Source organism: Phalaenopsis equestris, unplaced genomic scaffold (genome assembly GCF_001263595.1).
Source record: "Phalaenopsis equestris unplaced genomic scaffold, ASM126359v1 Scaffold000002, whole genome shotgun sequence".
Taxonomy (NCBI): Eukaryota; Viridiplantae; Streptophyta; class Magnoliopsida; order Asparagales; family Orchidaceae; genus Phalaenopsis; species Phalaenopsis equestris.
Window position 1 is genome coordinate 75,519,156 of NW_018164444.1, and position 16,398 is coordinate 75,535,553.

A 16,398-nucleotide genomic window follows, 5' to 3' on the forward strand; every position below is an offset into this window, starting at 1 on the left:
ATATATATCGAGCCGAACATGAACACCATTCACGAGCAATAACAAATACAAGTCAATTTTGAACGAGCCCAACACAAACCAATCCCGAGCCCGCTCAAGCTTGGCTGATTTACAGCCCCAATAAGGCATAGAACTTCACTTAAAAGAACAACATTATACAGAACTGGACCAGAAAAGCAAGATGAACAAAGACGGAAGAGATCTATATACATCCAGAATTCTGTCACAGAATAACTTTATGAAAACTGAGCAAATATATAGTATTTAAACTGTAGATCCATTCAAGACAAGAAACTTACCAAGAAAACTTTTAAACCAAGCAAAAAGGGCCAAACATAAGAACTAAAGCATCAGAAATTCTAAGAATTTCAGGCAAGCAAACAGTCAAAACCCCTTATAATTATAGACAGCCATTACTGGAACTACAGCTTCAGCTGCCCGATGAGGTTTACTCTTCCGACGGCTTCCAGTTTGCCTGTATCCGATACTCTTCGTCGTCCCCTCGACTTTTGATCCGGTAATGGGGCCATTTTCTTCCATTATTGCACCTGAATTTTCTTTTATTTGCAAGAACCTCTTCCTCTTCTTCCCACTCTGCTGAACTATTTCATCTTTAGTGGTAAGAACAGGTTTGATACTGGGTCCATTTACTTCAACTTTTACATTTTCTTCTGGATTGGTGTCATCTTCCATAGGTGTTTCAGGCTGTTCGCTACTTTTATATTCTGGAAGGTGCTCTTGAGCACCACTTCCCGGGTCCTCGGGGCTCGGTACAACTGTGAGTTTCTTCCCTTTTCCTCTTCCTCTGCCCATTTATAGCTGAATTCTTTGCAGATTGAAATTTCAAACGGCTTTAGAACCTGCAGGACTCGAAATGAATTTCTTCTTTTAACAGTCTGTACCTTCCAAATGTAACGATATTTGAGAGGACATAACAAAATGCTTTTTCAGTAATGATGTAAAATATGCAGCAAAAGGCTGCTGCTTTGGATTAATTATTAAGTCGAGATCGTTGGGAGTTAGGGATCAAGGTTTGAATCATGTAAAGAATCCATATGTAATGTAAATTTATTAAATTTTCAGAGTGGTAAAATGAGAATTTTATATCTTAACTTTGCAAGAAGATCTTGCACATATATAGAAATTTCTTAATCGTACTTTAAATACTTGGTTTGAATTAATTTATATTTAAATCTGATCAATTTTGGTGTTGTTGGGTTTACATTATTAAGATGTTTAGATTGATTACAAATTTGCTGAAATTGAAGATCAAATGATCCTAAATTTAATTCAAAAAGTTCACAATTTAAAAGTTGCATCAATACGATATTTAGCAGACTCAAATATAGATTTCTTATGCGTTTTTTGGTCTTATGATGAGAGCCCACGCCATGTGCCTAAAATTCCAGAGCTCTCGCGCTATGATAGGATTGAACCCTTGACCCGAGGGTACTTACAGTGATCCTGCCACCAGCAGACCAATGTATATATATATATATATAAAGGGAATTGATATTTGGCAGAGGCCCAAATATCGATTTTTCATGCGCATTATAGCCCCATGATGAGAGTCGCGCCATGTGCCCAAAATTCCAGAGCCCCCGCGCCACGGTGGGATCCAACCCTTTATCGCTGGCACCAACATGCCAAGGTATATATATATATATATATATATATGCCATCACAAACTAGCATACAAAATTTTTTTCACATTTATAGTATATAAGTAATATGCTACTTCACACATGCTTTTGATATGATAGAAATTTATATGCGAGTTCGTAAAAATAAAGTGTAAGAAAATAAAATATTACAGTTGCATAATTTAAACAAATATACATGCAGTCGTGCAATAAATAAAATGAGCCCGCCAATTACTTCGACATGAGCAATAAATGAAATATATCACAAGTGCAAAACAACAAATATAAATGAAATGACAATGACACGATTGACAATCCTACAATGTAACTAAAAATCTAATGCAAATAATAAGAATTAATGCCTTAATGATGAAAGATATTTTGATCCAATAATAAATAACAATTACTAATCTCGAGGCGACATAATCGAAACTTATGATTTTTTTAGGCATCACTCATTGACGCCAGAATGTTTGCTCGAAAATCATACGACAAAAATACATTAGTGTCGGTCAACTTTTTTTATTTTGAAAATAATTTTTAAATTAAATTTAATATAATAGGTATATAATTTGGGGTTTGAAAGTAATATGTTTTAATTTTTGAAAAATGAGACCAAATCGATCTCATTAGTAAAATAGTTTGCATAATCGTGTCCAATACCGTGAATATTACACCTTCCCGAAAAATAAGTGTATACCTCGGCGATGGATTCAATCCTACAAACTAAGAGATTTGTGACATCCGTTTGTTCTGCGAACTTTTTGTGTGACCAACAAGTTTCCCTATCTAATATAAAAATTAAATAAATTTTTTTTTACCTGTTTCCAAGTTCCCTATAGAAGCAAACCCCTATAGTTAATTACATCCCAAATGACAGGGGTCACTTGAGAAAACTCTCGATAATGATCAGATATACTAGTTTTTTATAATTTGAGGTTTAGGTTTTCACGTTAGGACGTGAAAAGGCAAGTGGGAGTGGCTCAAATAGTAACAGTTATTTTCAGAAGTCCAAAGGAAGAAGAAGATAGGGGACGTCACAGATTCTCAGGAGAACCCTCAGTGACTTCCCAAACTATCCTACTGTGTGTCTGTGTTTTAAAGATGATGTTATTCGAGGGTTCAATCATGCCAAATTTATTATTTGAGACTTATATGTGCATAATATACGATTATGCAGATAGCCCGCAGAGATATGAGGGTTTACGTCGTACCGAACGACAACCTCGGACTTCTAAGGAGAGTTAGGACTTACGCTGCACAACATAATTTCTAAATTCGGCCAAAATCCTTCTCATTAAATAGAAAACAGAAAAAAACCAAGGTTACTTTAAACACCCTTCCAAAACAGAAAATGACTGATTCCTTAACATCTCGCTCGACGGTGGAGCTATGGCACCACCCCTTGGCGCCACAGCGCCACACAAAAATCATCATTTTTGCTCTATTTTTTCTTCATTTTCTCTAAATATCCATCAATGTACCTGAAACTAAAAACATACAAAATATCTTACTTTAAAGTGCAATATCATAAAAAATTTACAAAAAAGACTTATAAAACATTCACTAAAACAGTTTATTTTGAGGTGGATCATTGAGCTTAAAATCAAAGTGGTACCTCGTATTAAGGAAGAAATTTAAAAAATCTTGTTGCATGAAAAATCTCAAATTGACGAAGTAAAATTTTCCTGAATAATAATATTATTAGTACATCACTTAAAATTTAATTCCTCATATACAGTCATTAATGTTTTAACCAGGTAAAAGCATTAGAAATTTATATTCACATCGTTGAGTAAAAAACTTGAATATGTGGTTGTCATGAAGAGTCTCTTCCATTCAATCATTAAGAAGGTAAATGACAAGTTAAAGTCACAAATTGTTAAGATATTTTGTGTTATAAATCCACAACTTCCAATATATGCAATCTTATCATTATTTCTAATATGTGCATCGACACGTGTGTCATCAATTGCTCATATATAATCTTATTTAGAATATTCACAAGGACAATTTTTTGATAAAATATGCATGCAAATTAAATAGATAATACAATCACTAAATTGAAGAATGACATGTATCTCATATTGTTATGAATTTCTTCTGATATATGCCAAAAGTAGGATATATAGGTTTGACGATGTTGTTTGACATTCAACCAACGAGTTATGGCTATTATCGAAATATTTGTTAATCGTCTCGGTTGAGTGTTGGAATCGCTCGAAAGCAACATGAATAGACTCATTGGGTGATATAATATATAAAGTTATGGTTATTATTTCCATGAGTGTAAATTGGGATGATTCTTGCAAACCATAATTATTCTGTAATTCATCCAGCAATTCACAAAAAAATTTACCAACATCCAAAATATATTATGAATTCTATATGAATGACCTTGAGAAGCTCACCAATTCATTTGTCACCCACAGATGAGGATGACACACGTGATTGAGTGTGTTGGGTATGTTGCAAGACTAATGAGTATCTTTCAATTAGTGTGTTAGGTGTGTTAGAAGACCAGAAAGTATTAATGGTTGACTGAATTGTGTGGGATTTAAGATTAAGTAGTATCTATGGTTGAGTGTATTGTGCGGGATTTAAGATCATGTGTTTGAGTGTGGCGGGTGAGTTGTAAAACTTGGTAGTTTTTGTGGTTGAATGTGTTGTGTAAGCGTTAAGACCAGATAGTATTGGTGGTTAACCATGCCGTGCAAACTTTAAGAGCGGGTAGTATATGTGGTTGACTGTGTCGTGCGGGCTTTAAGACCAGATAATATCTGTGGTTAACTATATCATGCGGGCTTTAATACTAGGTAATATATGTGGTATGAAGTCCAATGATTGCAAAGAAGTGGGAACAATTATATGAATCACAATTGGTGATTTGTTAAGCTCTTTTTTTCTATCATCGCTCTACATAACATTGCGAAAAATAATGTCACCGAAACCCGCATTACATACAACATGCATTGCATTATCATACCAAATACAAAAACATATAATTATAAATGAAGACAAGGCCGAAAACCATATAGCCACGAGGAAAAGAAGCGGTCATATGAATGCATAGGAGTTGACTTGTATTTATGCAAATCGTACAAAAATATTTGAAAAATCACCGATGCTAATACATTTACATAGATATCACTCAATTCCTAAGAATAACATATGTAGTTTTTTAGGAGCATTTACATGCATTTGACTGTTAAAACATTTAAAAATGTAACCCTTAATTTTGATATTTTTACATTTATAACACTTAAAATCTTCCATATCAAATCAAAATTAGCTCCATTTTAGCTCACAAAAAAGTAAGAAACACCTTTTCGTTTATAGGTGATGTTTCATGAGTAAAAAAAAAATTTAGCAGTTAGATGGAATAATAAGCGAGAATTGAGCGGTTGTAGGTATCCCCTTCATACAATGAGAAACACATTTTTAACTTTCATATCAAACAGTACAGTCGTTATGCACTTGCATACAAACAAGATGGAATATTTACTTGCATACCAATTAATTCTTATGTATATACATATCAAACAACTAATCTTGTGCATTTATATCACCCAAAGCTTTTCATATCACATAAAAAAAATCACTATTTCAACTTCAAAAGTGAAATACACATTTTCATGTAGAGAAAATAAATTATATGTAAAAATTTAAATCTAGGTTATAGATATGCAAATACATAAGAATTATACTCGCATAGCATGGAATGCACATGACAAATCCTCTAAGGATGGTTCAATGCAAAACAAAAGAAATTAATCCAAAACAAATTACCAAACCATGAATTTCACCCACATAGCATGGCTTGCACAAAAAAAAAAAAAAAAAATCCTAAAACCATAATGAGCTACCCTACAAATACAACGAAATTCAAAGCAAACAAAACAACAGGCAACTGAACTGCAACCACAGTCAACCGAGCCCCTATTAGAGCAACCCCAAACATATGACAAAAAAAATTATTTACAGAGCACACATTTCCTCTGTTGATATACAAAGACCACAATTCTTATGTGTTTGAAAAGCTCACACCTAAACTTTCAACATTATGCAAAGTGCAGCACAAAAGCACAACAAACACCAAAAAATTGAAAACAAAATATCCATTCACAAATTCGAAGTAGATAGCATAGAATGTTGATACACCTAAAATATATAGTATTTTTATACACATTTTTATACCTATTTTTTAGATATTGCGCTTCAATGAAAGGTAAATGCGGGTTTTTCTTTCAGGTACAATCAAATGAATGAAAAATGTTAAAATGAGTGAAAAATGGTCAAATTTGGAGCAAAAAAGAAGAAAGATGTAAAAATGAACTGGGGCGCCTAAGCGCCCAGGACTGACGCCTAAGCGCCAGAGGCTCGCACTTAAACGCTAGATACTCCGCGCTTAAGCGCCAGAAGTAGTTATTTGATGATTCATTGAATTTAGACAAATTATTGAAGAGGTGTTTGAAGCAACCCGTGGTAAAACGTGGGAAATATCCCATTGACACGAAAATTCATTCAATTGGCTTTTGAAGAGGCAAGTTCTAGAAGATTCATTGAATGAAGACATATTTTGAAGGGACAACAAGACACCTTTTAGATTTTTATTGAAGAATACTTGGATCATCAAGAGAGGAAGCCAACCACCCATTAGATTTTACAGTGATCATCCATCCAAGTAACCGCCGCCGCCGCCGCCGCCGTCTTTTCTTTTTATTTTGAGTCTTTTTATTTTGAGTGTTAGTTTATATTGTGATTGAAGGAAGAGAATTCAAAGGAACTTCAAGATATTTGGTGGAGAGGATTTGAGATAAGTGTTTATCTTTGTGACTACACTTGCTTTAATCTAGATTTCTTTGTGTGCATGATTTCTACATTTAAACTCATACGTGATTGTGTTTTCTCCATAAATTCTGAGTAGTTTTCTTTATCTTTTTTCTTAAAATGATAAGTGATTAAGTGTTTAAAGGATGCTGTGTAAAGTATTATACTTTAATGTTAGAAGAAGTTGTGATGATTTGAAATTTTGCACTTCATTTACTTCCTGATTTAGCCAATTAAGTTGTTAATACCTGTTGTGAGAATATATAAGATCTGAAATGGTATTGTTTCAGTCAACAAATGATTAGAATCACATATTGATTTCATGAATAAGAATGTAGTTCATGGGGTTAAGTGCAAATAAATAGGGAAATTTTTTTTTCAAAGGTGTAGAATTAGAGGACTTTAGAGTGACAGGCTAAAACCCCCAATTTGATTTATAATTTTAAGTTTTGATACGAGATGTTAGCCCCCAGATAGAGGGAAAAGAGAGAACTCTAGAGTGAGAGCTGATATCTTCCCTACCTAACCGGTCTTCAAGGTTATTCAAACTATAGATTAATCAATGTTCTTTATAGCATCTCTAGTAAGGGTAAAGAATATTATTACTCATATTTGACACAACACATTTAACATACTTCCACAATAAAATTTTTATACTTATTACTAATTCATTATAAGGAAAAAAAATATTTTATTTACATAGCCTTCATCTTACAAATATTTAGTTAAATTAATTAGTTGTTTACTTTATTTACATAAATAAAAAATTACAAAAAGAATCGAAATTTCAATCCTATTATAGCATCTTAAGTTTTAAGTAAAAATATTTTACGAAGTAATTTTTCATCTAAATTTTCTAGTTTCCTAAAGTGCATATCGTTAATCTCCCTGTGGGTTCGACATTCGGGGCTTAATAAAAAAGTTCTATATTACTTGATAACGATACGTATACTTGCGTAGTATCTCATATTTAAATATTATAATTGTATTCTTATTTGTTTCATAGTGAAAAACTTACTTAGCTTTTGCTTTAGATCAAATTTTTGATTTTGTTACAAATTAAGAATAATTATTAAGGAAATTAAGCATATAATCGTATACATCGCGTTTTACATCTATATAGAAAGTCGGAATCAAATTCAAAACCAAAATACCGTGGAATGCACACCCTAAACCAACAATCAAATACGTTATTGCACTGAAAAAGATTGGATTACAAAAATGAGAACAAAGCACAAGAAAGTTTTTGTGTGACCAAAATAAAAGATGAACAACGACATGCATACAAGCGATTCAAATGCGGAAGACGGACGAGAAAAGCCGCTCACTAATATACCACATAAAACCTTAATACGTGATGCATGCAGAGAAGTCGAGGGAAAATTGTAAAGATCAAGTGTATTATCAGAGATAAAACAAGGAAATAATAGAAATTTAGCGGGCGGTTGTGTAATTTACCCATCCCGTTGCAATCTGTTCCGCGGCACCCAGCTTGGCCCCGTCGTTCGCCAAAACTTCATTTTTGTGAATGAGATTTTAAGAAAAGCAGGTGAAATGGGGCTCCAAACCACCCCTAACCTGCTTTTCAAAACAACAACTGGCTGAAAAGCCACTCCAAACGGGCTCCAACTTTAGTCAGAAGCAAAAAATTCCTAGAAGCTATGGCTAAGAATAAGTTAACTTGTATCCCTCAAAAGGCATTCCTTTTAAACAATACATCGAAGTTCATCTGTTATGATATCACAAGAAGTTTCAACAAAGGGAGATCGACTAAGCCCACAAATGTTGCTAAGCATTATAGGCAAATTGGATAGCATGTAAATGATGAGTTGAATTGCCACCGTTAAAAAGATTTGGATAAGATTGTGATAGAGAGAAACTCCAACATTATAATAAGGAGGTCCCGCATAGGTGCCCTCAAATTGGCCCGTCTTAACTTGTTAATTTTTTTATAGAAAAAATTCGTCATGCTCAAGAGCATAAGGTTATTGCTTGTCCATCTTGCAAAGACGATCTTCTAAAGTTAGGCCTTAGCAGCCCTCACTAGCTGGAATGTACTGTCCTTAATTAAGGGGTTGATTACAAACAATTGGAAAAAAATTTCCAAAATACTAGAAATGCTTTTAAGAGGATGCATCAAACTATTGCTTACTAGAAAATTTAAGATGGCAAAATGAGAATTTTATAATGTAACTTTACACCAAGATCTTGCACAAAATTTTGCACATAGATAAAAGAGAATGAAAAAAAAAATTTATAGGGCATAGCCTTGATGAAATGATCGACTATACAACAACAACACCAACAAACCTTTATCCCACTAAGTAAGGTCACTTACATGAATCTGTTTTCTTCATTGCATCCTATTTAGTTTCATATTTTCATTTAATTCTAATAAATTAAGATCATTTTTTATAAATATGCCCAAGTCATCTTAGATCTACCTCTGTTTTTCTTAACATAAGTCGAATCTAAAATATCTACTCTTCTAATCGGATTATAAGATGATCGACGTTTAATGTGACCAAACCATCTAAGAAGACTCTCTCTAATTTTGTTCGTCACTGGAGCTACACCAACCCTATCACAGATATATTCATTTCGTATTTTATCTCTAAGTGTAAAGCAACTCATCCACCTAATCATTCTCATCTCGGCAACACTTAACTTAGTTTTATGCTCTCTTTTAAAGGCCAACATGCAACGCCATATAACATTGCAGGTCTCACCACCAATTTATAAAGTCTTTCTTTCAGTCTAATGATACACCTAAAATATATAGTGTTTTTAGATACATTTTTATACCTATTTTTGAGATATTGCGTTTTAATGGAAGATATTTTTGTATTTTTCTTGCAGATACAAGAAAAAATGAAAAAAATGCTTAAATGAGTGAAAAATGATCAAATTTAGAGCAAAAAGGTAAAAAATTGTGCAAAAGAGTTTTGACGGTTAAGCGCCGATTAAACAGAGAAGGCTGCGCCTATGCGCCGAGACCCCGCACTTAAGCGCCAGTGACAGTTATTAGACGAGTAAAATCAGTTTTCACGAATTTCGAAGAGGTTTTTGAGACACCCATTGGCTTAATAGATGGCTGTAATCACCATAGACGAAAATTATCATGAAAGGATGCATCTCTTGGGCAAATACATCGAATCAAGACACATTTTGAAGAGATCCCAAAACTCCTCTTGGAAAACTATAAAAGAAAGAAGAGACGACTTAGGAAAGGGCTATCTGCTTCATTCTATGAGATTCTTGCAGCAAATACGGAAACAGCTTTCGCCCTCCTTGGTGCTCCGCCAAGATGCCAGTTGGTGCATGACCTCCATCGCTTCATCACCTGATAGACACCTCAACAGAATTCTTGATCAGCCTCTTTCTTCTCGATCTTTTGCATCCAAGGCCAATTGCTGACGCACCTTGTCTTTGCAATCTTCTGTTCTGTAGAGATTGACCGGTGTTGTTGTCCCACAGACCTTATCTTTCACTTCTTCAAGTCTATTTGCTGCTTTTTCAACGCTAGTCACCGAGGCACTAGGAACCCTATCTATTAGCTCTTAGGGGAAAAAAAGGCTTCAACCCTAAGCAGCAGATTTGGGTTTTTTTGGTTCACACGTACCTCGGGGTTCGGAGAGATTTTCAGGAACCACTTTTTATTTTCTTTATCCTTTTTGTTATTTTGTTTTGAGTGATTGTAAAAGAGAAGAGATTCAAAGGAACTTCAAGAGTTTGGTGGAGGATGTGAGATAAGTTTTTATTTTTTTGTTTTTAGAATACTTTTGATTTTAATCAAGACTTGTTGTTGGTTTGACAAAGATTTCTTCTTTTAAACTAAAATGTGATTTTATTTTCTCCATGAATTCTGATTATTTTTCTTTATATTTCTTCTTAAAATGATAAGTAATTAAGTTTTGGATGGAAATTGTGGAGAGTATTGATCTTTAATGTTGGAAAAAGTTGTGATGATTTAAATCCATGCACTTCATTTACTTCTTGATTTAGCAAATCCAGATGTTAAAATTTGTTGTGAGAACATGTGAGAACCGGGCTGGTATTGTCTCAATCAACAATTGGAAAGAATCACATGAGATTGTATGAATGAGAATGTAATTCATATGATTGAGTGCAAATAAATAAGAAAATATTCATTGATACGTGTAGAGTTAGAGGACTTTAAAGTGACAGGTTAAAACCCGCAACTTGGTTTATTGTTTTAGGTTTTGATATGAGAATGCTAGCCCCCAGGTGAAGGGGATCGAGGAAATTCTATAGTGAGAGCTAGTATCTTCACTGCCTAGCCGGTTTTCAGAATTATTCAAACTTTAAATTAGTCAATATTCTTTATAGCATCTCTAGTAAGGGTAAAGAATATTATTGTTTCTATTTGACACAACACAATTTGCATACTTCCACAACAGAATTTTTATACTTATTACTGATTCATGATAAAAAGAAAAATATTTTCATATTAAATACTTTTCTTCTACAAAAAACTTTAGTTATCTTTTTAGTTGTTACTGTTTCATTAAAATAGAAAAAATACCAAAAAAATTTAAATTTAAAATTCCTGCAAAAATTGTTTTTAGTTTAAGTAATTATCTTTTTAAAAATAGAAAAACTGTCTAAAAAGTGCATATTGCATAATCATTCCCTGTGAGTTCGATATTCAGGTCTTAATCAAAAAGTCTTATATTACTTGATAACGATACGTATACTTGTGTAGTATCCCAATATATATATATATATATATTAAAAAGTTAAATTCTTATTTTTCTTCAAAATCAAGTTTTTGGTTTGGTTGCAAAATAATGAAATATAAGTGAAAAATACCATCCGAATTATTGTTATACTGTGCATAAGCATTAAAACATCCGTGGATCATCTAAGAAGTACTTTTTTATCACACAATAGGCTCAAAGCATTCCTCCCCTTCAACCAACCAACTTGAATTATACTAATAACATCCTCATCAATATCACCATCACTTTGAACAATAGACCTGAGATATCTAAAACGTTCACACCTTCTAATAATTTGATCACCCAAAGTTACATTTTTGTCACTAGAGCTAGTACTACTAAAATTACATTCAATATATTCAATTTTAATTCTACTCAAACGAAGGCCTTTAGTTTTACTCAAATGATCTGCTATTATAAATAAAATTATAAATTTCCATTCTTCCCCCTCAAAGGAGATAGCATGATTACAAATAATATACCAAAAGTTGGCCTCATCTAATTCTAAAAATGTAATATCAAAAGTAAAATTATGTACATCAACTCCTTAAAATGAACATATGTAATAAGCCGCATGCATCGAGCATCTTGTAAATCAAATACAAGATAAAACAAAGACATTAATCTTTTAGTTTAGTATATATTTTCCATAATATTTTACATGCACTTGCAAACATAATATTGAAAAGAAATGATCAACTTCATAAAGACTGCACAATATACTTGATGCAGATAAACATAAAATTGACTAATTTTTTACTCTTAAGATATTTGTAAAGCTCCAAATGGTTTTCAGCTTCATTAAAAATGATACTCCATTTTCCATTCAGAAACCCACCATCATTAAATAATAAAAGAAAACAAACTTGTGATTAAGTCAGACCGAATTTAGGTATTCAGTCAACAGAAGTAAACCAGGCAAGAAACATTGAAGTTGCCGGTCAGTCACGAAGTGAGCCATAGTTGTTACCTTAGGAACGAGCTAGCAGTGTGGTATGGTTGAGTGAAGGAGTGTTAAAACTGTACCACAGAGGATGGCAGAGTTACTGAGGAATGATGCAATAAAGTTTTGGAGAATACCAATAAGGTTCTTTTGATAGGCTTCTCCCTGCACTCAAAATTCTCTCCCTTTCCTTAACAAACAATGTTATAGGAATAAAAGCAGGCAATATATTAAATCTTGGAGGCCCACTTGAACCACATCCAAATATTACAAAACAAAAAATAAGATCCTTCGGAGTGGAAGACACATTATGATTAATTTTATTATCTAACCTCTTTTCTGGGTTGTTTTCTTGCTTGTTGTTTACATGTGATTCCTTTCTTTTGTCTACTGCCACTCCAACACCTTTTGGTGTCATTTCTAACTTCCATTTAAGATTTTAAATGAATATTATTTTGGTTTAAAAGGCCCACTTATGTAAGGATATAACCATTAGACGCCCCCAAGAAAGTAAATGCTCTCACTGGAACTTGAGAGTGCTTTTAACAGCACTCATAGGAAGGTGGAAACTAAGGAACTGCACATAATAAATAACAAAAATCCCATTAGAATTCTACAGTACAAAATCTCTCTTGGATCATAGATCCTATTGTGATTCTATGCACCCAACATAGGAACAATAGAAGATCTTTGTCGTGTGAAGGATCATAAGATTGCACCAAGATAGATCCTACATAATTTAAATTTCTTTTCTTTTCTAATCATGTTGGAACTCTGTTATGTGAATTCATGGAATTGGCAATGCGAGCTTCTTCCCTTGCATGCACTAATGAATGCAGCGTTGTGACTGAGGAGCTGGCAATCCATAGAGAAGGAGATGATTGGAGAGTTAATATGGTTACAACAGCAATGCTACTTTAGTTTTTACTCCTCTACGAGGGATAGAAAACTATTGAGACTTTCACATGAAATTAAAAAACTATTAAGGGCAAAAGCTTTAGGGAGGGCTTTACAAACTTCACTTTCTATAACCATCGAAAAGATGGTGCCATGAAATAATATAAAAAATTCATAAGTTTATCTCAGCCAATCTCTAAAGAAAATATTATGTAGAAAATATTGAGGAAAGAATTTTATCTATTAAATGTAGTCCACATAGTTTAATGTTCTATTAAATAATATTTTAGAATAGAACCAGGGTGTGTCTTATTGATATAAAGAGGGGTATATATACCCATTACAGAATTGACTAGAAAGGAAAGAAATAAACTCACGATATAATGGAAAAGGGAAAGAAATAAACATAGAAAAAGGAAGGAAATAAAAAAAAAATCAAAGCAAATAATTCAGAATATCCAGAAACAAATAATGGCTATTACAAGCCAATAAAATTTTCTAATACTCCCCCTCAAGTTGAAGCACAGATGACAATCATGTTCAACTTGGACTTGAAATCATCGAACAGTGGCCGAGGAAAGTTCTTTATTAGAATATCCGTCAGTTGGCTATTAAATGGTGCAAACGTAGCACAAATATCCCCAGACTCCAGCTTTTCCTTAATAAATTATCGGTCAATCTCAATATGATTGGTGTGATCATGTTGAACCAGGTTGTCACAGATCCACTATAGAGGAGCGGAGACCATTGTACATAATTTGTGAAGCACGATGAGAAATCGGAGAGCTTCACAAACTCCCAGGGACATGGATCAAAATTTGGCTTTCGCACTGTTTCGAGCAACTACAGACTGCTTCTTGCTTTTCCACGTGAACAGGTTTCCCCGCACAAATGAGTAATAACCCGAGGCAGATCGTCTATCATGGACGGACCCGGCCTCATCCGCATCTGTTTAACTGCAATAGAACGAGAGAGAGACAAGAAAAAAATAAACTTGAGCCCGGTGTGCTTTTTAAATAGTGGAGAATCCAGTTGACAACTTGGCGATGATGCTCGTAGAGATCATGCGAATTGACTGACAACGGCGACTGCATGGCAAATATCGGGGCGTGTGTGGGCAAGATAGATGAGTTTTCCACAATGCGCTAATACTGAGTCTAATTTACAGGAAATGTATTAGGAACATCAAGAAGTTTTTTATTTGAATCCATCGGAACAACCACTAGTTTTCATAGGAGAAGATTGTTCTTTGTCAAAAGGCCAATCACATATTTTTGTTGAGACAACAAATACCCTGAGAAGACCAAACAACTTCCATGCCTAAGACGTAACAGAAAGCTCCCAAGTTCTTCATTTCAAAAGATGCAGCAATAATTCATTTCAGATACTAATGTTGGTAGATCATTACCTGTGAGAGCAATATCGTCAACATAGACGATAAGGATAGCTACCTGGCCACTGGAGGAATGTCAGAAGAAGTATGAGCTGATTGAGTCTGAGTGAATTTATGACCTACCACCACCTTTGTGAACTTCCTAAACCAGACATGTGGTAATTGATTCAATCCAAAGAGGGATTGTCGCAGCCAGCATACATGCCCCTGTGAGGCAGTTGAGTCAAAACCTGGAGGAAGAACCATATATACCTCTTTGTAAGATCGCCATTCACAAATGCATTCTTGACATCAAGCTGGAATAAGGGTCAACCTAGATTCATTGCAAGGGATAAAAAAACCGGAATGATATTTAATTTAGTTAGCAACTTAAGAAAAATTTATTCTCATAGTCAACTTCGTAGACATGTGAGTACCCTTTGACAACCAACTGTGCCTTATTGCGTTTAAAGGATTCATCAGATTTAAACATGGTGTTAAAAATTCATCGATATCTCACTGTTTTCTTGTTACGAGGAAGATCAACAATGTCCCAAGTATTGTTCCACTTAAGAGCATTCATCTCTTCCATGACAGCAGCTTTCCAGACTGGGTTTGCTAAAGCAGCCTCAATAGTAGAAGAAAATTGATGATTGGTTAGAGCTATATCAAATGCTCTATACATTGGAGGTAATATGTGAAAAGAAACATAGTTTTCTACGGGATGAAAAGAACACGTATGATTGCGTACCTTATTAGAGGAACTGACTTCCTTATTTGGAGTAGTAGTGTTGGGGATGTTGTTTGGAGGGGATTCAGGGTCCAACAGGGGGTTAGATAGCTCCAGAGTAGGTGCATCAGAACAAATGCATCGAGTGTAGACACAGAGTGGGAGGATGTGCTGGTAGAACCAAATGAATAAAAAACTCATTTGTAGTAGGATAAATGGGCAGAACCAAAGGAACTGAGGGTTCCTCGATGGTAGGTGATGTGTGGAAATTGTCCACAAAAATAGGATAAAGAACAGTGTCCAAGAACTCTAGCTCCCCATCACTGGAGGCCGAGTTAGGAAAATACGGAACACTTTTAAAAGACATCAGCACTCACATAGACCTTATTTGTAGTAGGGTCAAGGCACCGATACCCCTTTTTGAGTGGCAGATCATCATAGGAAAACACATTTTATGGACCTGAGATTAAGTTTACTTCGAATTGGGGCAGTATTTCTAACAAAAGTTGTGCACCATAAAATTTTGGGATCTAAAGTGGAGGAAACCCTATCATTAGGAAAGCACAATCTCAAGACGGCTAAAGAAGTACAAAAGTTAATGAATTTTTTAGGGAACTTTATTGATGAGATAAGTGGCGAAAAGAGCGACATCATTCCAGAAACGTTTTTTGATATTAGAGTGAAACATAATGGAACGAGTAACTGTCGGTCAACTTTTTCGATAGATATAGATTTGAAAATATGAACTATAAAAAATAATTTTTGAAATTTAATTTAAATATAAAAGATATATAGTTTGGGTTTTGAAAGTAGTGTGTTTTAGTTTTTTTTTTTTTTTGAAAAATGAGACCAAATGGATCTCATTCGTCCAATAGTTTGCATAATCATGTCTGATACCGCGAATACTACACCCTCCCGAAAGATAAGTGTAGACCTCGGCGATAGACCCAATCCAGCAAACTAAGAGATTTGTGACATCCGTTTAGTCTGCGAACCTTTTATATATGACCGACAAGTTCCCCTATTTGATACAAAGATTAAATAGGGTTTATTTTATCTGGGTTCCAAGTTCCCTATAGAGGCAAGCCCCTATAGTTAATTACATCCCAAATGACGGGAGTCATTTGAGAAAACTCTCGATAATGATCAATGGTTCTAGTCTTCAAGAATTCAAGGTTCAGGTTTTCAAGGTAGGACGTAGAAGAGCAAATGGGAGTGGCTCAAACATGAACAGTTATTTC

At 34.1% G+C, this 16,398-nt stretch overlaps 1 protein-coding gene across 5 annotated transcripts in view; it reads right to left on the reverse strand.

The window, feature by feature from the left end:
• Nucleotides 1-23: 23 nt before the first annotated feature.
• The window catches only part of LOC110018088, a 41,748-nt gene continuing 25,373 nt past the window's right edge, over nt 24-16,398 (reverse strand). For 2 of the 5 annotated variants that reach the window (XM_020715318.1, XM_020715319.1), the window contains exon 2: nt 24-860. In XM_020715318.1, coding sequence (XP_020570977.1) covers nt 385-813 — 429 coding nt within the window. In that variant the 5' untranslated portion in view covers nt 814-860 and the 3' untranslated portion in view covers nt 24-384. Of the gene's footprint in view, nt 897-16,398 lie in introns of all 5 variants that reach the window. The other 3 variants (XM_020715314.1, XM_020715315.1, XM_020715317.1) reach the window with 2 other exon arrangements.